This window comes from Narcine bancroftii, chromosome 1, assembly GCF_036971445.1.
Source record: "Narcine bancroftii isolate sNarBan1 chromosome 1, sNarBan1.hap1, whole genome shotgun sequence".
Classification (NCBI taxonomy): Eukaryota; Metazoa; Chordata; class Chondrichthyes; order Torpediniformes; family Narcinidae; genus Narcine; species Narcine bancroftii.
In genome coordinates, this window is record NC_091469.1 from 471,236,575 (window position 1) to 471,264,553 (window position 27,979).

Genomic DNA, 27,979 nt, shown 5'->3' on the forward strand with positions numbered 1-27,979 from the left:
ATGTTTCTATGTTACCTGTGAAACTCTCACAAGCACCATTGTCTCTGCAAAGCTAACTGCATACAGGAAGTTTACCCTGGCATAGCTCTTGCATGGCAAATGAAATGTTTCTTTGTGAACTGTGACCTATTAACTAAACCTCACAATCTTGCCCTTTTAAGATATATTTTATCATAATTTTATTAACTTATTCCGTAACATAACCCCATTATTTCCAGAATCAACCTGGTGAACCTCCTCAGCTATATCATATCCACTTGCTCCCCTCTATCCACTGCACACAATATATCCTCAAAGAACTCCAGTAAATTAGTTAAACATGACCCGTCCTTCCAATGCATGATGAAGCAGTTTCTCTCCAGATGTTTTGCTATTTCTTCTTTAATGATGTATTACATTAAATATCACGTCAAACAGCACAAATCGGGCCCTTAGACACAACTTGTTCATGATGACCAAATTCGCATTCTGGGCTAATCCCATTTGCCTGTATTTAGTCCATATCCTTCCCATGCATATCCATCCAATTGTCTTTTGAATGTCAAAATTGATCCCCTCTAACCTGCTTATCTCAAACCTACAATGTTAGCCACTGTTATGGGAAAAGGTTTTGCACCATTTCAGGCCTGTATGATTTTGTATACTACCATCCTGTCAGTTACCTCCGCTCCCAGGAAAGCAAATTAGGCCACTCCAGCCGTAAACTCCAGTTGTAAAATAAACGTAGAAGTCATAAACATCTACAGGTATACTCTGGAGACCATTCTGGCTGGTTGCATCACTGCCTGGGTTGGAGGCCCCAACTCTCAGGAATAAACTACAGTGGGTTGTTAGCTTGGCCTGCAACATCACAGGCATCAGATTTCACTCCATTGAGGACATCTGCATGAGATGGCGCATTTATCCTCAAAGACCCCCACCACCCAGGCCATGCCCTCTTCACTCTGCTACCATTGGAGAAAAGGTACAGGAACCTAAAGGCAAGCACTCAGCAGCACAAGGACAGCTTCTTCCCCCGCTGCCATCAGATTCCTGAATGATCAATGAACCAGAGACACGGCCTTACTTTTCACGCACTGTTATAATTTTTTTTTATCGTAACGTTGTAAGATGGTTATAATATGAAGGTTTGCATTAAAAGACGCTGCTGTAAAACACTGAATTTCATGACTTGTTCATGACAATAAATTCTGATTCAATGGCTTGTCATATGTGAAATGCCCCAAACTAAATAACATTAATGTGAATTTCCTCTGCACTCAAGGTTCAATGATTCTTTTATTGTCGTGTAATAATACAAAAAATGTAATATACCCTATAATGCCATAAAGAGTCACCATTAGGATTTTCCCGTGCCCCTAATAATAAGAGAAACGGAAGCAAAATAGAGTCCCTTCAAAGACACTGAGTGTCTGTAGTTTCAGCTCCAGCGCTCCTGCAGCCTCATGGACTCCTGTTTAATCCATTGACAAACTGAGCTCCAGATCCAAACCTCCAATACGATCAGTAAGCTTCCAGTGCTCAAAGCCCTTCGGGAGGCCTTCTTGCCCTCAGTATGCTCTCGAATTCTAGTTCTGGTTCCTGGTCAGTCTCTCGCAGCCCAAAGCCTGGTGTGAGCCCTTCGTCTGTAAGTTGCCAGCAGCTTGGAGCCTGTGTGAGTCTTTCAACTACGTTATCAATAGCCTGCAGCCTGCATGGGTCCTGAGCATCTCATTGGTCCCCTGTGCCAATCCGCTGCCCCCCTTGATTCTGGAACCCATTATGGTATGTTGCCCAGCACAGTTGCTGCCATCTTGGGCACACATTTCTGTGTTTGTGGGATGTTTAAAAAAAAAATGATTGGCTCCTCTAACAGGCTGTTTAAAGCCTATATGGAAATGTCGGCATTAGGTGCGAAACAGCACTGTGCCTTCGCTCCCTGGTCTCCCAGTCCGCACCAGCAGCAGTGTTGCCGTTACAGCAGCTCTCTGGTAGTGCCACCATTTTTCTTTTTCAGAGTCAACCATAGTTCTTTCCATAGTGTTACAACTTAAGTTTATAATTAAAGTTCTAAGTTCACAGGCATGGTTTATTTATAATGATTTACATCTGCCCAAGTAGTTTGGGAGCTCCACACTTTTAAGTTATGATTGTTTCAGTTGTGTTTTTATTAAAAAAAATTATGTTTTCATCGAAGTAATTTTTAAAATCTGAATATTTTGAGTACCATATAGGCTAGTCATTAAATTGCTTGTGTATTAGTCAGAAATTTAGTTTTTGATGAAGGCTAACCTTGAAATATGCAAATCTAAGAAGTGAATTAAAGAGAAAGTTTGGTCACCCTGCATAGAATATACAGTGCGTCTATTCTGTACCAAATTTATTGTGGATTTTCAGTATCAGAATTATTATAGTTGGAGAAATGTAAAAATAATAGGAGTAGGGATGAAGCTCTTCAGCCTGTAAGTTGACTCCACCATTCAATACAATTGTGGCTGATTGTATGTTCTCAGCACCCTATTCCTGCTTTCTCTCCATACTTCTTGATCACCTGAGCCAATAGGGACACGTAATTCCCTTTTGAATATAGTTAATGAACTGGCCTCAACAACTTTCTATGGCAGGGAGTTCCACAAGTTCAGAACTCTTGGAGTAGAAATAGATTTTTCTCATCCCAGTTCTAACTGGCTTGCACCTTCCCCTGAAATATTGTTGGAAGATGTTACGGAGTAATAACATGAAAATGGTACCATTATACAAGTGTACCGAGGCTATGCTCCCTTGAATTGTGAGATATAAAAACAATGACTTGTTCACAGTCGTTCCCTTTCATCTTAAGAGAGTAGGCATTTTGATCTAATGCATGGTGCTGTTGATGGAGACAGTGGAGAGGAAAGGAATCAGAATGAAGAGCCCACTGTTTCCAGGCTGACCTTTCTTTGTGTTAAGACACAACATGTGGACACGCTTGGCAATGCCAGCATGTACTTTTTGTCTCTTTTTGCCTTGGTATATTTAGGTTATTTCATTGAGCTATTAAGAGTCAACTACATTAAAATCAAGCATTAACAAGGATAGCACTTTTCTTCCTTGAAGAGCATTCGTGAATTGGATACATGTCTGAAGAGTGGTGCTGGCCCAGAAGAGTGGATGAATATATCTACCAGAAAGATTTTCAGTGCATCCAGTGACAATGAATTGTACAACCAGATGATTCCTTTTTGATTCTTGAAAAAGGAACATTAACTTCGACATGACAGGATGTAATCTCTTGTAACTCGTTCTTCCATTTGTGCGATCACTTGACATTCTCAAAGAACATTTTTGATCATTTCAATGTACATTCAATAGGTTAGCAATTAAATGATCTATCCCATGTGATGGACAGTTCCAATTATAAAAGCAGTTTCTCCCCCACCCCTTCCCCTGTCTATAGCTATTAGTTCTCCAAGTTCAAGAGGCACAGGGTGTGGTGGGATCAGAAATGCTTACTTGATCAAAGACATTTAATTTTCATTACCTATTCAATGAAGATGAAAGGTTGTTCTATTTGATACCATTGCAGTGTTAGGAGTGAACTAATTGGTGTCGCTCTCCCACTTGCCTGGGGGTGTTAACAATCAAGCCACTTGGATGCTTTTCTTTGAGCAACTAAATCTCTGTCTCAGAGTGAGGAAGGTAACAAAATTAAATTAAGTGATTTTAAATGAAATGTATAGTTAAATTGTGAGCCCACATTAAATATGTCAACAAGCCCAAGCAAGTTTAAAAAATAGATAAATTTGTTGGGCACCTGGATTGTTGAGTTTTTGAGTGAGCTTGATAAAGATAACTTTCAGGATATGGTTAAACTTGTGGAGTCAAGGAAGTGTGAAATTTTACATTTTTTTTAGTTCTTAAGCAAAAATGTTTGGCAAACTCCACTTTAAATGGCTTTATGGACTTCAGAAGCCAGTCATAAAACAGGGTTCACTGTGCATAAATTACTTTTGTTACATTGGGATTATTTTGACCAATCTCAGAAACTTGGGAAAAGTGATTGATAATTCCTTGAGTTTTCTTTTAAGTTATGTGCTGAATAGAAAATGATGACTCTACACCATTTTTGTACACTTGTGTCGAATTTAATGTTACATGGGCTAATTGAGCAGCTCGAAAGTGGGTCAGCAAGAACAGATTGCAATTAGTAGCACATTTTAATATGAGAGAATGTCCCAAGATATTTCTCAAGAATCAATCAAACTTGACATTGAGCCAAAGGCAAATGGAGCTTTTGTCCACAGATTTGAGTAAATGTTTGCTCAGAGGAGATTTTCAAGGATGTCTTGGAAAGAGGGAAGTAAATATTGGTCACTTAGTACCTTGGTCACTAATGGTGGACTGATTTAAGGGAAGTATGTTGAGTTCCTGGGGGTTGTTGAGCTGTGGAGTTTAAGAAGATGGTGCAAGACCCCTCAACCTCTGACACACAAGAGAAAACTATTCAAGTTTATACAACTGTTCCTTATTACTCTCTAATCCAGGTAATATTCTGGTGAATCTCTTCCACATCCTTTCCAAAGCCTCCACATTTTTCCTGTAATGCAGTGACCAGAGCTGCACAAAATACTCCAAATGTTGCCTGACTTAAGTTTTGTACAACTACAACATGACTTCCCAACTTTTTTAATGGAGCTCCCTGACCAAAACCGTACACCTTCTTTACCACCTTATCCATTTATATTGCTGATTTCGGGGAGTTATGGACTTCCATGCAAATAAACATCAAAATTCCTAACTGTTATGCCATTATCCAGAGTACAGGAAGAAGATAGGGAATCGAGTAACATGAGGTCAGTGTCCTAACACCTCCGACAATGTGAATAAAATGAAGGGACTTAAGGAAAAGGGATGGAGCACACACCCTGATTGGTAACTGCCGAGGTGGAGAGCTTTAACAGTCTGTTCTAATCAAACCACATTGACACTGCTGCCAAGAATGCACATAAACACCTCTGTCTTTAGAAGCCTAATAAAATTCAGCATGTCCCCAATGACTCTTGCCATTTTTTATAAATGCACCAGAGAAAATATCCTGATTTGATGTATCACAGCTTGGTACAGGAACTGCTCTGCCCAAGATAGCAGAATATTGCAGAGAGTTGAGATTGTAGCTCAGACTATTGCTCAAACCAGTCTCCACCTTATCTACACTTCCTGCTGCCTGGGGAAAGAAACCAAAGTAATAGAAGATCCATCCCACCCCAGTCACATTCTCTCCTCCCCCCCCCCCCCCACCCCCCACACCAAATATCGGGTAGAAGAAACTAGTTTGAAAATGTGCACCACTGATTCAAGAACAGTTGCGTCCCTGCTATTATCAGACTATTGAACAGACCTCTCAGTAAAATGATGTGGCCTTTAACTGAACTTTTTCTCTGTAACACTATACTCTGCAATTGTTTTTGCACTTCCTGTTGTACTTAAGTAAGATTACACTCCATCTTTCATTTCTCTGCCCTTATCTAAATCTTGCTGTATCCTTTGATAACTCGCTATCCAAGAATATGTGAAACTACCATTTTTCAGATGTTAAAATTGTGTGGGAATCATGCATTCCTCAAAGAAAGTGATACATTCAAGGAATTGATTGACACAATTAATATTTTTTTTTCTTTAGGTGCTTATATGACATCCAACTTGAAATACAATTCTGAAGATCTTGAGCAGGAACTAGATGGCGTAAGAACCAAGAAGTTAAAGCTCGGTATGTTTCTTATTTATTTTACTTGTTCAAAAGAACAGTGGAAATGAAGGATACGATAGCAAAAAATAAAAGTTGAAACGAGAGAATGAGCTGGGCCTGGAATGTTTAGGTGTGAGTCTCACAAGATGGAAAGAGCCCTCTATCTCAGTCTTTCCTGTCCAGGAAGCATTCATTTACATAATGCTCATTTAATTCTCTCCATGTTTCCATGTAACTCACCCGCTTCTGCCTCAGATTCTGGCATTCACCTGAACACTAGGGGCAATTTGAGGTAGTTACTTAACCTACTTTTGCATCTTGGTTGTAGGAGGAAATAGACATGGTCATGGAGAGAATATGTAAAATCCACATAGATAAGACTGGAGATCAAAGGTGAAGTCAGCTTGCTGAAGCTGTGAGGATTACTGTGCCACCCCTTCAGTGGTGCTCAGTCTTGTGTGTAATTTAGAGGTGCCTTCCTTTTGATTTATCTTCTCAGTTATAATTAACTTTAAAGTCATACAGCACAGAAACAGGCCCTCCAATTGCCATTCTATGCTGACCAAGTACCAATTCCATTTACCAGCATTTGGACTGTACCATACTATTCCACGGTGATTCATGTGCTCACCTGAGAGCTTAAATGTTGTGGGAGTACTCTATGTCATACTCCAATTGAAAAAATTCTTCCTTTAATTCACCCTATACCTCTTATTTGCTAAACTAATTTGCTCTGGTCTTTGACAGTTCTGCCATGGTTTCTTGCGCCTGACCCGATATTTTCCTCATATAACTTCACTAATCTCTATAAGACCTCAACCTCATCTGTTTAAAGGAAAATGAATCCAGCCTCTCCAATCTTTCCTTAAAACTGAAAGACTCCAGCCATGTTAAATTTCCTCTAGACTCAATTCTATAAGGTGGCGACTAGAAGAATGCATAATATTTTGCTGTGGCGCAATGTTTTATTAAACCTTACTAAGACCATGTTGTTCTTGTAATCTACCTTGGCTAATGAAGGCAGGCACCCTGTATGCCTTCTTCAACATCCTTTCTACCTGTGTTGGTGTCTTCAGGCATCTTTGGACGTGCACCAAAGCCCCATTTGATTTTCTTTTACTGCACATTTTATCAGTGCTGATTTTATGTCAAGATTAATCAATCTCATTTAATCTCTGGACCAAGATTTCAATCGAATTTGGTGCAGAATGATCCTGATAGACTAAAATTAAGTATCAGAGAACAAGCTATTAGTGATCTCTTCTAACATTTTTCTTATAGTTGTGAATTACAGTTCCCCTATCATAGCAACAGGTCTACGGCAAATGCCATCTCACTGGCTCTACACAATGCCCTGGAAATCCAGGACAGCAAAGTTGCGTACAACAGGATGCTCTTTATTGACTACAATTTGGCATTTAACACCATCATCCCCTCAAAATTGATCAGCAAACTCGACACCCCACTGGATTTCCTCTCCTCCAGAGCACAGTCGGTGAGAATTGGTAGAACATCTCCTCCATAATTTCCATCAGTACTGGAGCACTACAGGGTTATGTTCTTAGCCCCCTGCGCTACTCACTTTACACCTACAACTCAATGGCTTGGAAGACAGAAACACCATCTACAAGTTTGCTGACAATACCACGGTAAGGGGTTGTATACAAAGGGGTGATGAGTCAGCATACAGGAGGGAGATTGAAAAGTTGGCTGAATGGTGGACCAACAACTTCACACTCAATGTCACCAAAACCAAGGAGCTAGTTGTAGAGTTTAGAATGGGAACCAGAACTTCGGAGAACACCAACAGGGAATGCTGGCGTTGGAGAGCAGCAGCAATCATCAAGGATCCACACCACCCAGCACACACTCTGTTCTTGCTGCTACCATCAGGAAAGAGATATAGGCACCTCAAGACTTACATCACTAGGTTCAGGAACAGCTGCTATCCCTCCACCATCAGACTCCTCAACAGCAAACTCAATCAGGGACTCATTTAAAGACTCTTACTTATGCCCTTTGAGTTTCTTTATTCTCTCTGTATTGCATAGTCCGTTTGTAAATTTCTTTATTTGTTTGCATGTGTACATTGAGCCAGGTTTTTTCCCCACTGCCAATAAGTGGTAATTCTGCCTCACCTCCAGGAAAAATAATCTCAGGGTTGTATGTGATGTTATGCATATACTCTGACCATAAATCGGATTTTGAGATTGCTAGGATGAAATGTGGCTGGATTGTAGTGAAAACATTGGTGCTGCCGCCTCAAACTCCCATGATGAGTTTGTCAACTTCATTCACTTTGCTGCCAACTTCCACCCCGATCCAAACTCATCTGGTCCATTTCCAACATCAGTGTCCTCTTTCTGGATCTCTGTCTCCATCTCATGAGACAAGCTTTCCACAGACATATTTTACAAGCCAACCAACTCCTCCAACTACTTTGACTACACTTCTTTGCACCCAGTCCCCTGCAAGGATTTTATTTCCTTGATGCAATTTTTTCTGTCTCCACCACATCTGTTCCCAAGATGAGGTCTTCCAGTCCAGATCATCTGAAATATCTGCCTTTTATCACAAATGTGGCTTCCCCTCCACCACCATCAACTCAGCGCTCACCCACATACCCCTTCATCTCTCCAGCACCCTCCCCGCAGATGTAACAAACACAAGATTCCCCTTGTCCTTGCCTACCACCCCACTAGTCTCCACATTCAACACATTATCCTCTGTAATTTCTGGCATGATCCCACTACCAGTCACATCTTCCCGTCTCTGCCTCCCATAGGGACCGCTCCCTCCGTGATTCCCTCATGCACTCATCCCTCCCCATCAATGGCCCCCACCCCGAGCACTTTCCCCTGTTGCTGCAGTAACAGAAACATTTGTGCCCACACCTTCTCCCTCACCACAGCACCACAGTTTAGGACCCCAAACAGACCTTTCAAATGAAGCAACGGTTCATTTGTATATCTGTGGGAGTGATCACCTGAATCCAGCACTCCCTTTGTGACCTTCTCTACCATGGAGAGATTGGGTGCAGACTGGGAGATCGCTTCACTGATCACCTTCACTTTGTCAGTATCAGTGATGGGGATTTCCCATTGGCCAACCATTTCATTTTTGCATCCCATTCCCATGCTCACATGTCTGCCCATGGCCTCGTACTATCCCATCAAGACCACCTGTAAATTAGAGGAGCAGCACTCGATTTTCCCTTCTGGGCACTTCAGCCAGATGGCATTGACATCCACTTCTCCAGTTTCTGCTAACCTACTTTCCATTCCTTCTCCCTTCCCTTTTCCTGTCTTCTTTCCCTCAGCTCTCCACCCCCTTCCCTCTTTATTCATTGTGCACCCCCTGCTTGCTGATGTGCCTTTCCTCCTTTCTCCACCTATTACCTCCTGTTTTTGGGACCATGCTCCTCCCCCCACCCTACCCCCCTTCCCTTTTTGTTCATACGCCTGCCAACATTTTTCAATACTTTGATGAAGGGCTCAAGCCCAAAACATTTTATGTATCTTTGCTATATAAAGTACATTGTTTGACCTGCAAGATTTCTCTAGCATTGTGTGTTTTATGTCAACCATGGTGTCTGCGGACTTTTGTGTTGTACTTTTGGCTGGATTGTACTTTTCTTGTGTTTTTCTTTGGATTGGAGAACCCTTACCCAAATAATGTTTTTGTTGATGGATATTAATGTTTGTAGCAAGAGGAAAGGGATCTGCCATGGGTTGAAGGAGTGAGTGGGTAGCAGTGGAAGGTTTGAGGCCTGTGACAGTGGTTTGCTGAATTCACTGCTCTTTGCTGTACTGATTTAGAAGACAATGCAGATGATGTAAAAAAAATGGGTATAGTGGAGAGTAAGAAGGTTGTCTAAATTTACTGCAGGATGTAGAGCAGTGAAGGTGGGCTGTTGAATGGCAAATTGTTGTTTAACTCTGCAAGGTGTTGCTCTTTTGTGAGTTACACCAGGGAAGGACTTGCTCAGTAAATGGTAGAGCCCTGGAGAGTTGTAGATGAGAGAAATCAAAGAGTACGGATGCATTGTTGACTGAAGGTGGTTTGATAGTTATTTGGACAGATGTATTGAGAGGAATGTTTTAGAAGGGTATGAGCCAAATGTAGGCAAATGGAAATGCCAAGTTTCCTGCCTAAAGATTTGTTCCAATCTACAATGTTATAGTCATTGGGACTTGAAAACTTGTAAATTATTAATTTATTTCGCATGAATTGAAGTAGCAGAAGACAGTCTTGGGCGATGGGAGGAGAGATTCGGGATCAGGTTCACGTAGATATTTCACTTGATATTGAAATAACATCATACACTAATGTCTTGTGCTTTCATTGGATGAGAATGGGAGCATTTAAGAGTTTCCTTCATCTGTCAATTACATTGTCTGCTACTTAAATGAATTTATGGTTCTCGGACTTGGACCTCGAGTGTTGGTTGTAAACTCATTTAATTTTGGCTGCAGCATGCTGTACCCACTCTTTAGGGTGCACATATTACACATGAGAAAAATTCTGAGCCATCCAGCTGGCCATTGATGTCCATTGCTTCAACTTGCCTTACTGTTTCCAACCTTTTTTTTTAAGTCCTACTCTTAAACTTCATTTTGCTTACTGAATTTATTTGGACTAAAGACGGTAACTATCTTTAACATGACTACTACAAGGAGTGCTAAAGGTACTAGAAAAAAAGAGGACTTTCCTGCATCTTTGGAATCTATTAGGGAATTGCTTCGAAAATTTAGAAAAAATCTTCTGTTGAATGATAATTCAGAAATGAGTTTAAGCAGATGGATGCAATATTGGATTCTTTTCAAAAAATCTTTGAAGAATATGATAAATGTATTCAAGATAATGAGGCAATTGCGACTGTTTTGGATGGAAGAGTAGATGATATGCAAAAGCTCTGTAAAAAGCTAATGAAAAATTAATGCAGAAGATTATTAACGTAGAAAATAGAAGTAGAAGAAATAACATGAATTCTGGACTTGGAAGAGTCAACTGAAGGTGGGCAACCTATTAAATTTTTTGCAAGTTTTCTGTCAGACTTGTTTGGACCTGGAGTTTTGTGGCTCTCCCTGTGGTAGATAGTGCACACAGATTGCTGGCTTCTAAACCAGCTCCTCAGAGACCTCGATCTGTTATGAATTTCAAACTAAAGACCTTTTAATACATGAATCTCATCGCAGAGGAATGATTGATTACAAAGGTCAGAAGATTAGGATTGTTGAGAATTATTCACCCGAGGTTATGATTGACTGTATTAAATGCAAGAAGATAATGTTGGAATTCTACAATCAAGGTGTTAAGCCATCTATGCTTTTTCCAGCAAGCCTTCGGATCACACTGAAGGACAATTCTAAGAAGTGGCTCTATTGACGAAGTCCAGAAATTTTTTAGAAGATGATCTGCCATCTATTATCTCTTCATCTGAGTAACTGTTTCTTTAATTCTCTGTACCTGTTTCACTTCTTGAATCTTTCAGTGTTTTATTAATAAAATAAGGTCTTAACGAGTTATTCCCTCTTGTTTGATTACATTTTGATTAGAGTTTTCTTTTGACATTTAAATTTTAAAAAATAATTTAGCTTATAAAATAATGATTTTTGATTCTGATTTAACTATTTAAAGTAATATTTTAATATTTGTGTATTCTTTAAGGTTTTTTTCCTTCTTAATAATAATTAAAGTGCATTATTAACATTGAAAACCTAATGATTATTTCTGTTTCTGTCCTTGGCATTAGTTGCAGTAGCTGTGTTTTGTCTGGAAAACATTCAAGATTTCATTATAATATTGGAGTTTTGTCAGTAGAAGATTTTGGGGATGGGCAAATTAATTAGTAGCGTGCCATCTGTCTATTATTTGGCTTTCTGCTTTGGGAGGGGAGTATTAACATTTCTATGGAAGCTGTTTTGCATACCCACATCTGTTTTCTGTTACCTTATTTTCAATGACTGTTCATTATTTCCTTTTTTGCTTGCCTCATACTGTTTTAAAAAGTATTTAAAATAGACTAAATTATTAATTTACTTAGTTTTAATGTTAAAGGGTTAAATCACCTTGTGAAACAAAATAAGATTTTTGCTTACATTGAAAAATTTAGGATCCCAATTCTATTTTTGCAAGAAATGCATATACACAGTAGTGACACGTGTTGCATTTTCATTCTTTGTTTCAGGGTAAATCCAGAGTGGTATTGATTTTTATAGATCATACAATTTCCTTTGTTCAACATAATGTGTCATATAAAAATGGTTGTTTGTTATTGTGATAGGGAAATGATATAAATAGATTGATTGTGTTTGCTAATGTTTATGCTCCGTATGTGGATGACCCTGGATTCTTTGAAAATTTTTTTTCATCCTTATCTGTCTGAGCTTTTACTCATTAGTGTTGGGAGGAGATTTTAATCGCTGGTTAGATCTGGATTTGGTCACTTGTCTTCTAAACCAATCATTTTGAATAGATCGGCTTTATTATTCAATCTTTTTTATTAAAATATGGTATTATTGATATCTGGTATTATTTTTCATCCAGAAGATAGGCAGTATTCAGTTTTTTCACGTTCATCATTCATATTCGTAGATCGACTATTTTTTTATTGACTGATGATCCCGTTAATTTGATCTTATGAACATAAAAATATAGTCATGCTTCTGTTCTTATTTTTAAACTTCCCTGGTCTTCCCTAAATAAACAGATATTGGCATTTTAATTCAACCTTGCTATCTGATAAAGATTTTTTAAAATTTCTGGAGGAACCAATTTCTTTTGGGAAAAAATACTGCGGAATAGACTTACAGTCTTATTGTTTGGGTCACAGGGGGAAAATTATTTCTTAGACTGCAAGTATTAAGAAAAAGGCCAATAAAGAGAAAACTGATTTGGCTAACCAATTGAAACAATTAGATCAAAAGTATGGTTTGGCTCCAGACCCTGCTTTATATAATGGCGGGTGGAAATTAAAACTAAACATACTCAATTAAAAGCTAACTTTTGAAAGATAAAAGTCAATTTTATATTCTTGGAAATGAAACAGGTAAACTATTGGCTAATCAATTAAATGACAAATTAAAGAAATTCACAAAGCTTCAGAAATAAATGATACTTTTAAGGAATTTTATTCTGAACTTTATAGTTCTAATTCTCCTAAGGATAATATTGTAGAATAATTTTTATAGATCACTTGAATATTCCTGTACTTTCTGCTGCTAATCAAAAGCAGTTGGATCAACCTATTTCATATGAGGAGATTGCAGGGCTATACGTTCATTACATTCTGGGAAGTCACCAGATCCTGATAGATTTTCTGGAGAATTTTATACAACTTTTTCCTCATTACTTACACCTCACCTATGCTCTGTTTTTCTGATTATTTTAAGTTGGGCAAGCTGTCACAGTCTTTTTACAAAGCTTCCATCTCACTTATTCTTAAGAAGAATAAAAATCCAGTTGACTTCTTCATACAGGCCAATTTCTTTACTTAATGTTGATACTAAAATTTTATCCCAAGTTTTGGCTCATTGACTTGAAAATATTTCGTGCTTATTATATCTGATGATCAGACTGGATTTATTAAAAATTGGTAATTCCATTTTAATATATACCATTTATTAAATATGTCCTCTCCTCCTAAGGATATCTTCGAATGTGCGATATCTCTGGATGCAGCGAAGGCTTTTGATTGAGTAGAATGGAATTATTTATTTAAGACTTTAATAAAATGTAATTTTGGGGATGATTTTATTCAATTTATTAAATTACTATACCCCCCTCTGCTTGTGTTTTAACTTATTTTCAGAATTCTAAACCATTTAAATTTCAGTGTGGAACCAGACAAAGATGCCCTCTAAATCCATTGCTTTTTGACCTGGATATTGCTTTCCAAGAATCTAATAATATTGCTGGCATTTTAAGGAAAGGCACTGCCTGCAAAGTTTCACTTTATGCTGATATTTTATTGCTTTTCATTTCTAATCTAGAGACCTCGTTGCCCTCTATGCTTTCTCATTTTAGTCAATTTTCAGGTTATATATTTAATTTACATAATAGTGAACTTTTCCTTTGAATAATTTGGCACCAATAAATACTAATCTTTCTTTTAAACTTGTAAGAAATCAATTTATTTATTTGGATGTAACAATTACTACAAATTATAAATACCTATTTAGAGAAAAATTTCTCAATTTAATAAAATATGTGAGGGTGTATTATCAAAATGGTCACCCCTTTCTTTATCATTGGTTGGTCGAATCAACTCTATTAAAATGAAGATCTTACCTAAATTTGTATATTTTTTTCAGGCTTTTCCTGTTTTTATTCCTGTCTTTTTTTTATTCCCTTGACTCAATCCTAATATGAAAGAACAAACACCCATGCCTAAATAAAGTCCACCTTCAAAAATGTTCAAAGAGTGGAGGTTTAGCCCTACCAAACTTTTCTATTATTTCTCTTCTTGGATCCTCACTTCCCTTATCTTTAAATAAATTAACTGACAATCCAGTAGTTAAACATTCTTGGAGGATCTGGATACAGTTTAGAAAACATTTTGGACTTCTGAAATTTTCTCTTTCTCGACTATTTTTTCTAATTATTTCTTTATACCTTCCATGATTGACCTAGCTTTTAAAGAATGATATAGATTAGGTATTAAATGTTTTAAAGGGAATCTTGCTTCTTGTGAACAGCTGTCAGTTAAATATAGTTTACCAAATGCTCCATGTACAGATATCTCCATTACATACATTTCCTAAGAGCTTTGATATGAATTTAATAGAAGTAATTTTTAATTTGCAACCATTTTACAATGGTTCAATTTTTAACATTTATGACATGTTGTTGGGAATAAGAAGGGTTCCTTTAGATGAAATTTAAAAAAAAAACTGCCTGGAACAGGACCTGCAGTTTTCAATCTCTGAAGAAACTTAGAATGTAATTTTTAAATTGGTTAATGCCTCATTTTTATGTGCTTGCCATTCCTGCCTACAATTTCAAGTAGTCCATAGGGCCTACATGTCCAAAGTCAAACTATTTCACTTTTATGCAGATGTATCTCCTCATTGTGATGCAACAATAGAGATGCTTTACTAATTCACACGTTTTGGACATGTCCGAGTATTGAGAAATACTGGAAGGAAGTATTTCAGCCTTTTTCTGTTCTTTTTAAAGTCAATTTAAGCCTACCCTTTAACCGCCTTGTTTGGTATTGTTGGAGCGAAGCCTAACTTTTATGGCATCTGATTTGCATGTACTAGCTTTAACTTCTCTTATAGCTAGGTAGGCAGTGTAGCTTAGATGGAAGGATGTTGCTCTGCCAACCAATCATTGATTGGCTACATGACATTATGCCATGTTTAAAATTAGAGAAGATTCGATGCTCAATATCTGATTTGAATTTAAATTTTCAAACAGTGTGGGGACCCTTTTTGAATTACTTTCAAAATCTTTGATTTGGTATTAATGCAGAGGTGTTGGCTAATAAGGTCATTTATTACTGCGACAGGGATTTTTTTTCTTTTTTTGCCAAACAGCTTCGGTTTTGGTAGTGGAATTAGATTTTTATAAATATTACTTGTATAAATATATATTATATATATATTAATATAATTGGTTTGATTAAAAATGAGGGGCACCTTGGATGAAATAATATGATCTGAGTGTAACATATTCTGTACTCTTATTTTTTGACTTTTAATATGCATTCTTATGTACTCTTTTTTTCATGAATAAAATTATTGAAAAAGAAAGAAAAAGTTCTCACTTTCTGCCTCCTTACTGAAATCCTTTACCACAGGATTTCACCTGTCCTTAACAATTTTCCTTTGTAACGTGTGCAATTTAAAAACCAAGCATCCTATATTTCTTTAATAGCCATTTTAATTTGCTATCTTTTCAGGATTTTACAGACATTTGCAAATTGTTTCTGCACCCTTGTTAAATCTGCACTAGTCTCTCCTAATTAATAATAAAATGAATCACTTCATTGATTCAGAGTTGTCTAGCACAGAGACTCGCTGTTCAGTCTAACAAGCCCACCTGAGCGTGTCCCATTTGCCTGCATTTGGCCTACATCAAGGGTGGCCAACCTTTTAATTTAGACATACAGCATGGTAACAGGCCATTTTGGCTTACGAGTCCATGCTGCCCAATTAACTTACACCCCCATTACGTACTCATGGGCCAAAATGGCCTGTTACCATGCTGTATGTCTAAATTAAAAATTGAAAGGTTGGCCACCCCAAACCTTTCCTATCCATGTACCTGTCAAAATTTATTTATTTTAAATGTTGTAATTGTACCTCTTCCTACCACTTCACATACCCATCATCTGTTTGTAAAGCTTCTCTTCAAGCCTTTTTTAATTTTTTCCTCTCTCATCTGAAACCTAGGCCCTCTACTTTTAGACTTACCTACCCTGGGGAAAAAAACTGACAGTTTGTGTTTCCTTCATCTATTCCCCTTCTTCTCTCCCCCCCCCCCCCACCCCGCCCAGCCTCCCCCATCCCAAGATCCACAATGCTCATCCCATCCAGTTCCCCACCACCACCACCAACCACCCCCCCCCCCCCACAACTCCAGCCTTTCACTCCTGGCAACTCCCCTGTGAATCCCCTCTAGCCCAGATTCTCTCTCTGAAGTCTGAGAAATGTACAGCATTAGAAATAGTACAGCATAGAAATTGGTCCTTTGGAGAACCATGTCAATGCCTACCTTCTTTGCCCATCTATACAAATCCCATTTGTATTCAAAAGGGCTACATCTTTCCACGCATTGCCCAGTGTCTGCCAAATATTTCTTATCTGATTTCACCACTTTGTCCAATCCAAGCAATATCCTTTACTGCACCTTGTCCATCTTTATGACTGCCTTCTCTTCGTGGTCTCACCAAGAATACTCTGCGCGGCTCACCAACATGTGATCAAGTTGTAACATTTCAGTTGTACTCATTCCCTGACCAATGAAGGCAAGTCTGCCAGACCACACTTTTGTTTCAAATTTAATCTGCTACTTGTCTATCTATTCCACCAGTCTGACTCCTGGAACCTTCTATGGCTTCCTCCCTGTTTAGTCCCACAATTAATTTTAAGTCACCTGCAAACTTTCAAATTATTATGCCCAGTGGTCCCCAAGTCCAGGCCTTTAACGCATGTCCTATGTTCTCAACACTGACCCATGAGGAACATAACTATGTTATTCACTCCATTCTGTAAAGCAAATATTCACTACTGCTTTCTGTTTATGTTATTTAACTATGCTGCAGACACCACCTTGATCACATGGACTTCAATTTGGGAACTATTCTATTTCTTTACAAAGCTCTTGAGATGCCTTTCATCAATCATGTTTCCCTTATCAACCATCTCTGATACTTAAAAGGCAGCTAAACAGAGATCTGTTGAGGGCAAGTTGTGTGGATTTCCTTAAGTTATTTTATAGTTTTCAAGAAGAGAGAATAACTGGACTTCAGTAGTCTGCTGAAGAAATTTACTTTGCATGGAATGGAATAAAACAGTAAGTGGGAAGGAAATGGTTTGTCTCCTTTCCCATATTGAACAGCAACATGATTTGTTTCGTGGCATTTTATTTTGTTTAAACAATTTTGGTACCTAAATTTGGTTTAAAATTTCAAGCACTTCACAATGGTTGTATTGCTATCTAATTCTATGCCTGTTTCTTGTAAGAGCGTCGCAAGAAAGCTTCTGCATGGGAGAGGAATTTGGTTTATCCGGTCGTCATGCTGATTCTATTATCTGGAACGGTAAGTTGTAAGTAAGATGAGAATCTTGAATTTGTTCCCTTTCCAAAGATGCTGCCTGACCTGTTGAGTGTTCACAGCATTTTCTCTTTTTGTTTCATATTTTGAAATGAAGATGTACTTGATCAATTGGTTAGTTTTTGAATAATTGTACAATACAGGAAACTGTTCTGTGCATTGAGTCAGTGTTTGTTCTTTTGAAACAGTTAAATTATTGTTTTATTCTTAGAATTAAATATTTATCCAATTTTCCTTTTGAAGTTCTGTTAGTAGCTTATTGGATTGTAAATCCTAAAATATATATTGGATGAGATGTTTTTCCTGATTTAAAGAAAAAGAAAATGATTGAAACATTCAGGAGGTCAGGCAGCATCTATGGAAAGTGAAATAAGTATTAATATTTCTCTGGATCAGAGTATCACTTTATATTTTTATTTCTGTTTTATTATAATAGTTTTTTAAATATAATCTTTTGTGAGTTTCCCCTAAAGTAACTGGAAATAGTTTTTCTTTATCTGCTTTATTGAAGCCCATCATGATGTTTAATATTGTTATTAAATCTCTTCTCAACCTCCTCTCTAAGATTAAAAATTATAGCTTCAACATTTTTATACAATATAATGCCTTATCCCTAGAACCTTTCTGGTAAAGTTTTTTTCTGTACCTTCTCCAAATAGAACCTTGACATCTTTCCTGATGCACCATGCCCAGAATTGGATATAGACTTCCATTGATGCCAAATTATTGGTTTATACAAGTTGAATGTAACCTCCAAGGTCCTATTTGCTTTATTAATAATTTTGTTAACTTATCCATCCAGAGTCATAAGGTTGGACATAAACACATTACCAACTTTAAATCTCATCTACTCCAGAGGAAATGAAAAATAAATCATTTTCACTTGGAATAAAGTGAATAGTCCATATGGTTCATTATTTACACAGATTGGTTGAGGCTTTTCAGCTTTAAAAGGTATTTTAATGGAAGATTGGATGTGGTTTGGAAAGAATGATGATATGCTGGATGAGAAATTATAGCCAGAGTTCTATATTTGGGAGTGAGTAAATTGTAGTAATGTTGACCTTTGTGACTTGGATGCTTGTCTATACTTTTTCATCTAGTGTCGTTCTTGAGGACCCAGAGATAGCAGTAAAATATACTGATCATTTTTAATGGTGTTGTTAAATATTTTAAATATCACAAAATGGCTAACTCTCCTTTATATGGCTGAATCTAACCAGTGAATAACTAAGAGTTCAATTGAGGGTTAATCAAAGTGAATTAGATGACCCAAGATGGATGACTTCCAGGATTCTGCAATCAACTTTTGCATTCCCAGGTCAGAGAGCAGAAAATTTGTGTTAGGGGTGCATATTTGATTATAGATCATCAAGTCGATATATTATCACCTGATTCCACCTCGGCATTTCGACAAAACAGTGTTCTCCAGTCTTCTGTGCAAAAAGTGCAGTCACACAACCAGATGTAGCAGAGTTCAACAGGGATTTTATCTGAAGGCTGTACCTGGCAATTGGAGTCAGGTGACTCAGGCAGTTAGAGTTGAAAAGTTCAGATCAGCAGGAAGCTGATTTGGTAAAAGAGATCAAGCGATCCAGGGAACTTTTTTCACGAGGTGGTATTAATTCACTTTAACTCAGCAGTCTAGGGAGGTGGTACTATTGACTGAAGTTCCACACAGTAGATGCAGTAGTGAGTAGGAATTTTACAACCAATTCATTTTTTTACACAGACATAACACACATACAAACAGTACATATGCAGGTCAAATGTTCATATATACAAATAAAGATTGTTTCATAAATGTGAGAATCTCTGATAGTTATTGTGAGCAGTTCCTTTGGTCGTTCAGTATTCTCACTGCCTGTGGGAAGAAGCAGTTCCTCAGTCTGATGGTGCTGGCTCTGATGGTCCTGTATCTCTTTCCCAACGGGAGCAGCTGAAAGATGCTGTGAATGGGGTGGAAGAAGTCTTCAATGATTTTGTGTGCCATCTTCAGACAACAATCCCACTAGATCATGTCATGATCCCAGTAGATCACGCCGATTGTGGGAGGGGGGAGAGAGAGTTCAGCAATCCTCTCTGCTCTGCCACTCTAATGGCCCTGTGGATTTTAAAAAAAATGCTTTCTTTTTCATTTTTTCCATAAATGTATTCATACAGTCTTTAAACTTTTATACATTTCAAATATAAAGTATTTACAAACAAAAGAAAACAGAAACATTCCCCCCTTTTTCCCTCCCACGCACCCCCAATATAAGAATATAACTTTGTTCCGTCAGAGCTCTAATTTCTTTCATGATTCTTTCTTCTGGGATATCATGTCTTTACATACCTTGGAAGGTCAGGTTTACAATTAGACCCTTATATAATCTAATTATAATGAAAGTGTCATGTGGGTATACAACTACGCATCTCCCTGGCCCATCAAGCAATAAGTAGGGGAGAGTTGGACTTCCAAGTGATGGCTATATACTTCTTGGCCACAGCCAGGGCTACCTTAACAAACAGATTTGAAATTTAGTCATTTTGTTGCTTATGTCCATAAGGTTGCCCAGAAGGTACAGCTCTGGGTCGTATGTGAAGGTCACCCTTGTTATTCTTGCTGGTGTTTCAGTGATGTCATGCGTGATGGTCTTATCTTCATACACTACCATGTAGAATGTATAAAGGTTCCAATTTCAATGCCACATCTAAAGCACATTTCCGATATTTCAGATTTTGATTGATGTAATTTTTGTGGTGTGAGATATAATTGATATTAAAAAAATTGAACTAATCCATATCTGACATTAATTGTTGATGTCATACTGTCCAAACACTAGTCAGACCAACATTCCTCTGGTACTGTAACACCTAGATCTGATGCCCACCTCTCTTGATCTTTGTAGCTTATCACTTCCACCTTGGAGAATAAAATGCATCCTAGTTATGTTTAGGTGTGTTTCCCAGTCGAAGCATCCCCTTCACTTTGTTATTTGTGGGCAGAGCCATTGTGGGACCCCATCTCTCTCGCAAGGAAGAGCTCAGCTGAAGAAAGCAGTAGAAGGTTTCATTTGACATTATAATTCTGTTTTAATTGTTCAAAGGACATAAATAGACCTCCTTCATAGCAATCTTTCCCTGCAGCAGCCTGATGTCGCTGTTCCCCGACTTAACAACCAAACCAGAGTTACAACCAATCCTTCAGTCCCCATTATGGTTGTAAGTTGGGCACTACCTGTAATTCCTTTCTCATGCCAAATATTTAAAATTCTATTGCCCAAGTTCATGATACTCGTTCATTTTGGCACAATGGTGCTTTTGGTTATACCCCCACTTTTTCCCCCGCCCCCCCAATACTTTAATTAATCTCATGCCAAATTTTAATCATATGTATTAGAATGGAGTTATTTTTTTTTGTTATTAATTTGACATTCCACATAAATGAAATCCTTCGCTGTAGTGGTCCTGTGGATTGACCTTCGATCTATTTCTCTGCACCAACCATACCAGCCAGGATGTTCTTATGATCTCCTATAGGAGGTTGGTAGCTTTGCCTGCTTCAGTCTTCTCAGGAAGTACAGTTTCTGTTGCGCCTTCCTGATAAGTGAAGAGATGTGTGCCTATGATAAGTCATTAGGTTAGTGGACTCCAATGAACTTGGTGCTCTCCTTTCTCTCCACTAGAGAATGCAGTGGATGGTAGTTATTCCTGGATCTGTGGATTTAAGATGAAAATATAATATAAGAACTGGAAGAGCAGAGGAGTCTATTTGGCTTCTTGTGTCTTTTTTGCCATTCAATAGAGTAATGGCTGATTTTTACCTCTGTGTCAGCTGTGCTAACTCAATAAAATGAGCATAAGAACATAGTCGTAGGTTATCTGGCCCTTCAAACTTGCTCATTCATTCATCAAATTATGCCTAATCTACCTCTGCTCCATTTACTTACAATGACCACATCTCTCTTGATGCTCTTAAAATCTAAATCTATGCATCACTGTTTTGAATGAACTCCATAACAAGATTTCCAGGACTCTCTGAAGTAAACAACTCCCAAGATTCACCACCTTCAAAGAACGAACCTATCCTCATCTCTGTCCTCGATACCCTTTGTTCTGAGACTGTGACTCTTGGTTCAGGGTTCCTCATCCAAGGGAAATGTCCACCCTGTCAAGCCCTAAAAACATTTTCTTAGTTTTAATGAGGTCATCTTTCAGTCTTCTGCATGTAGGTGTATTCATTTTTTATATATTCCATCCTGGAATCCAGTCAGGTACATCTTTCTTGCATTCCCACTTCAGCAAATGTATCCTTTTCTGATTCAAGGAGACTAAAACCATTATGGACGTATAATTGAAGTAAACCAACCATACTTTTGTATTCATTCCATTCATAATAAAGGCCAGTTTGTTCCCTATCCTTTGATTTGCCCAAACATCTTGAAGAATGTCTATTAAGTCACCTATGGTGCTCGAGGTCACCATGAATCAGAAATTAATGGGGTCAGCCACATACATAGCATGGCTACAAGAATCATTTCGGGGCTCTGCAATGACTATCTAGCTTGACCCTGTATAACTTTTACACTGTTTATAATTTATGAAACCGTTGTGTGATGCGGAGGGAAAAAACTCTACTTTTATGGATGAGTGCTGCTTTAGCAAAGTACAAGTAGCCTAATATCCGAGGACAAAAATAGCTGATTGGCATTGGATTTATCACCCATAACATTAATTTCTATATCACTGGTTTACATTGGCTGCAGTGCACACAATCTTTGAAATGTACTGAGCTACTCCCAACAAAACGTCCCAAAGACCATCTTTGTTCCTAGATCCCAGTGAGGCTGAAATTAATCGTGTGGGGATTCTGATGGAACAGGATTGTGGATTTCAGGGAGGGGAGGCAAAGGGACTATACAGCTGTCCACACTGATGGGACAGAGGTGGGGAGGGTTAGCACCTTTGAGTTGCTGAGAGTCCACATGTTGCAGGACCTCTCTTTGAGCTAGCTTGACAAGACAACTGTGAAGAAGTCTGAGGAAATTTGACAACCTCTGTCAAACTTCTGCAGGTGTACTGTGGAAAGAATACTGACTGGTTTGGTGCAGAAAGTAGCAAACATAGGCAAGTCCATGACAGGTGCTGACCTCCCATCTATTGAAGACATCCATGTGAGGCGCTGCCTCAAGAAGAGAGCCATTATAAAGGTCTCTCATCACCCTGGTTAGAACCTTTTCTTGCTACTACCCTGGGGAAGAATCTGAAGTTCAGCACCTCTCTGTTTCAGAGCACTTTTTCTTGCCAATGGCTATCATTCTTGAGCCTCCCCTTAGTACCCAAACCACAAGCTTTTCCGAGACTACCAAAAAGGTCTGTCTGCTATTGAAACCACCATTTTTTCTTGCACTAACCGTAACTGTGAATGTTTATTTATCTATATATCCTTTGTTTATTTCGAGGGTAATGTGATATATAATATAGTATAATGTAGTAAGAATTTTGGTGCATCTGTAGATTGTACTCAATATCGTCATTATCAAATTAAAACCAGCTTCTGGAATGATGGTTGGACATATTTTTTTGCCTTTGTACATTAATGTTGGGGGTCAGGGGTGATTTTGTAATACTTCAATTGATTACATTTATAGCTTTTAGGATTTACAGTGATGTTTGCTTTTTTAAATCTTGGAATTCTTTGTATCTTACCTGGAATGTTTGCTGTTGTAGCTGACTGCTACAAAGAAACACACACACATTAGGGCTGGAAAGGCTGCTTTTATACTGTTCAAGTTCCCACCTTTTTTTGCTGACTGAGTCACCCATGTGAATAACAATATCGGGCGGAAACATCCATACATACGAATGCCCTTCTTCCCCAGCCTGTTTCTGCTGAGTTAGCTGGGCAGCTTAACCAACGCCATTTTAGGGCTGTTGGTCTGATGCTGCCCCAGCTTCTACCCCTGCTGGTTCGTTGTCCTGGGAGCCGCTTTAGCGATCGCTGTCCACATCTGCTGCTGCGCGATGTGCCGGCCCGATCTCCGCAGTTGCGGACCGCCACACTATATTGGGGTGATGTATACCTCACTGATGGAAAAAATATAAATGTCACGAACAGTGACATTTTGACCTCCGAAATGTATTTGAACTGTGTGTAGTGTCAAAATTCTGAAGAATCCTGAGTAAATTGGAGCAAGAATCTGTTCCTTACTCTTAGATCATTCTGTTTTGCGCTTCTGTTTTGCATTCTGTCTGATTTTCCTGACCACCTGGATCCTCACAGTTAACGAGAGGTAAGGATTTCTACATAGAAAACTAATTACTTTTTTTTTAGCCCTTGGATGTTCTATGCAGGAGGAGCAGGAATACTTTCTTTTGATGCTACCCCCATCATCTACTCTCCAACTTACCGATTTCCTTCTTGCAGTCAAACTCTTGCATGCCACAGATGGAATACAATAGGGTTAAACTGAATTCTAAAAAATAGCTCAAGAATATCAGATGAAGTTCGTTTGATCGGGTCATATGGGTTGAATTGAGTAAATCGTGTACTGCTTTGTTCATTTTTCAGGTATTGATCATTGCTGTAAGACCAGCATTTAATGCCTGTATTTAATTGACTGTGAGAAGATAGTGGTAAGGCACCTTCCTGAACAGTTGTGACATTGAATTTGGTGATGAATGGCTGAATGGCTTGGCAGGCTATTTCAGGAGGCCTTTTAGAGTTAACTATTTGGGATGGGTATGGAGTTGCACACAAGACTGCCTTGGGAAGGAAGGCCCATTTGCATTCCTTTTGGAAAATGTTGAACTCGGTCGACACTTGTGCGAAAACTGACATTTTTTTTAACGGCTGTTATGACCGAAACTATTTGTTGTTTCCTTAAATTCTGTGTAATGAACTTAATTTGCATTTTGACCCAGTAGGATTTGAATTTTTCTGTTGTATCGATTGTTTGTACAGGCCTCTGCTTTCATGGTTGTCAATTTAACCTCTGCATCACCCAATTGTAAGCATATTTTATTATTGTCTTAATTCACAATGGTCATTGCTGCATCCCTGGCTACTTTTGGTCATCAGCAAAGTGACTTGATGGTTTCTGGGTAAAATAACGGATGGAAAGGTTATTATCTGTTACTTCTGATGATATTTAGTGTGAATGGACAGATAATCAAAGTGTATGAGCCCTGGTCTTATTGTATAGATGGCAATGAATTCTAGCCACGACAAATGAGCTGGCAAACCCACAAGGAAATTTTTTGCAAATTGTCAAGAGTAAATCTTGAAATTTGTGGTGTTCAGTTACAATCATTGCATTTTCATTTTGCAAATTCTGTTAAAGTTGAACTTGTAATATTTCCATGTTTTGGTTTTGAAGAATTTATAGCTTCCCCATGCATTCCATCTTTCAGGCCATTTCTGTCCTCCTGGTTGCTTTCAACATCCTCACCTTGTTGGTTGATGAATCTGCAATGCCGAAAGGATCACAGGTAATGGATGAACACTCCTGTTTTAAAGAATGTTCCCTTGATATTCTTGTTTCAAGTGCAAGTTTATTATCATCTGGACTGTACATGTATAATCAGACAAAATAGCATTTGTCTGGACTGCAGTGCACACACATATACAGACCAAAAAAATTGCATACAAGATAAATAGACTATATTTATATTCTTTAACTGCTGCATTTGGTTTGCCTTGGACTGTTCTTCTTGCCTTGTTTGACTATTCCATTAGATTCTTTTAAATTTAAATTTTAAATTTAGACATACAGCACAGTAACAGGCCCTCCCGGCCCATGAGTCCATGCCACCCAATTCACCTACAGCCCCTGTACATTTTGAATGGTGGGAGTAAACCAGAACACCTGGAGGAAACCCATGCAGAGACTGAGAACATGCTACCCTTCCAAATTCTTGTGGGACAATAAATGCAAAAGTTAACAAATATTAACAATATAAAATGTAAATGTTCAGATTCCATTGTGTGTTTATTAAATGGTTCACAGAGATTGCACTGTCTATTCTGTTCAACTTCATGCATTCAAGCTGGTACGGTTGAGAACAGTGACTTGTGTCAGCCAGCAGGGAGAACTCTCATGCACAGAAACAATTTGTGAGAAGGAACTCCCTCTGCTGAGCTTTAGAGGTCAGTTTGATCAGGATATCAATTGGCTTGAACATAATTTTAAACACTTGATGCATTAAAATGTACAGTTGATTAGCAATTTTGTTACAATTTGGAATTGTGCTTTCATTCTAAGTGGTACTCATCTGTTGTTCAAAGATAAATGGTAAATAAGGTACATATTTTTGTCTTCTTTTCAAAATGAAGGACATATCTTATTGCCTTTCAATTGTAAGAAGCTTTTTGGAAATTATATGAAGCTGTGAAGCCAGTAAAGTGCTTCCATTTAGTTTAAGTTTATTTGTAATAAAATTCCGTGTGCAGTGAGAAGGACTCTTGTGCAAATAGACTAAAGTTATCTCTCACATTCATACAGCTGTGTAAAGAGCACCATTTACAACAGCAAGCAAGAGCATTACGATAGCTGTGTGGTGGGGTTCATTCAGGAACCAGATGGCTACAGGAAGGAAATGATCTTTATCCCTGTTGGTGCATGATTTCATAACCTTAAGCCTTCTCACTGATGGAAGGAGGGAGAAAAGTGTGACCATGATGTGATGGGTCTTTCCTGGGCAGCAAGAGATGTTGATACAGTCCATCGAGAAGAGGGAAGGTTTCATTATATTCTGAGCCACAGTCACTACTCTCTGAGGCTTCCGATCTTAAGCAGAGCAGCTCCCATTCCACACTGTGATGCATCCAGCAAGTATGATAGTGCAACTGTAGGATTGTGAGACATGCCAAACCATAGTCTTGGACCATAAGATGGAAGAGCAGAATTGTGCCATTCACCCTATTGAGTTCACTTTCAAATCTTGGTTGACGTATTTTTTCCTCAGAATCCCATTCTCCTGGCTTCTCCCTGTAACTTTTAGCACCCTTGGTAATCAAGAACCTATCAACCTCTACTTTAAATCTACCCCCAATGACTTGGCTTCAAGTGATGTCCTTTTATACTGAGGCTGCGCCCCCTCTAACACTACTAGGAACATCTTCACTTCCACTCTTTCCTGCCCTTTCATTATTTGGTAGCTTTCAATGAGATCTCCTTTCATTCTTATCAACTCAACTGAGTAGAGGCTCAGAGCCTTCAAACACTTCTCATTTGTTAACCTTATCGTCCTTGGTATCATTTTTGTAAACCTCCTCAACCCTCTCCAATATCAATGCATTCTTTCATAAATATGGAGCACAAAACTACTCACAACAATTCTATACTCTGACCAATGTCTTATGAAGCCTCTGCATGACATCCTTGCTTTTATTTTCTAGTTCTCACAAAATTAACAGCAACATTTTGTTTGTCTTGCATACTTACAAGTTATCTTTTATGGAATTCTGCACTAGGACTCCCAAGTCCCTTTGGACCTCTGTTTTCTGAATTCTCTTCCCATTGAGAAAATATTCTAGTTATTCATTCCTTCTGTCAAAGGGCATGACCACATACTTCCCTGCGCTATATTCCATCTGCAACCTTGACCATTTTCTCAACCTGTCTATGTCCCTCTGCTGACTCCCTGCCTCCTCAATGCAGCCCTGTCCTTTCCACCTATTATCTGCAAACTTGGCCATGAGCCAATTCTGTCATCTGAATCATTTAAATATAATGTGAAAAGTAGTGGACCCAACACCAGGACAGCACTGAAAAGCAGAGGGGTGTGTTGCCTTTCCTGATAGTTGTGTATTTGTTCTTGCACTAGGTCATTGAAGATATTTATTCCTTAAAACTTGAAGCTATCTACTTTTTCTACTTCCATTAACATGTACTCTGGTCATTCTCCTATATCAATGTCTTATTGACATTGAAAGAGAGGTTGTTACGTTGGCACCATCAGAATTTATTGAAAAAGTCATGAAATTCGGTGTTTTGTGGCAGCATCATAATTCATATTATAACCATCTCACAACATTGCTATAAAAAATAAAAATAATAGTGTACAAAAAGTAAGGCAGTGTCTTTGATTCATTGACCATTCAGGAATCTCATTGCAGTCGGATAGAAGCTGTCCTTGTGCTCGTCTTTAGACTCCTGTACCTATTTCCCAATGGTAGAGTGAAGAGGGCACGGCCTGTGTGGTGGGGGTCTTTGGGGATAGAGGCTGCTTTTTAAAGATACTGCCTCATATAGATATCCCCAATTGAGTGAAGTCTGGTGCCTGTGATGTCGCAGGCCGAGTTAACAACGCCTTGTAGTTTATTCTTGTCCTGACCATTGGTGGCTCCATCCAGGTAATGCTCTCCTTGGTACACCTGTAGAAGTTTACGAGAGTCTTCAGTGACATACCGAATCTCCTCAGACACCTCACAAAATATAGTCACTGGTGAGCCTTATTTTTGATTGCATCAACCTGGAGGTTCCAGGACAGATCGTTGGAAATGT

At 38.4% G+C, this 27,979-nt stretch overlaps 1 protein-coding gene across 20 annotated transcripts in view; it reads left to right on the forward strand.

The window, feature by feature from the left end:
* Positions 1-27,979, forward strand: part of lmbr1 (limb development membrane protein 1) — a 305,384-nt gene that overhangs the window by 186,631 nt on the left and 90,774 nt on the right. For all 20 annotated transcript variants that reach the window (XM_069914759.1, XM_069914763.1, XM_069914760.1 and 17 more), the window contains 3 exons: positions 5,639-5,725; positions 17,398-17,474; positions 24,885-24,962. In XM_069914759.1, the coding sequence (XP_069770860.1) occupies positions 5,639-5,725; positions 17,398-17,474; positions 24,885-24,962 (242 nt within the window). The remainder of the gene's footprint in view (positions 1-5,638; positions 5,726-17,397; positions 17,475-24,884; positions 24,963-27,979) is intronic.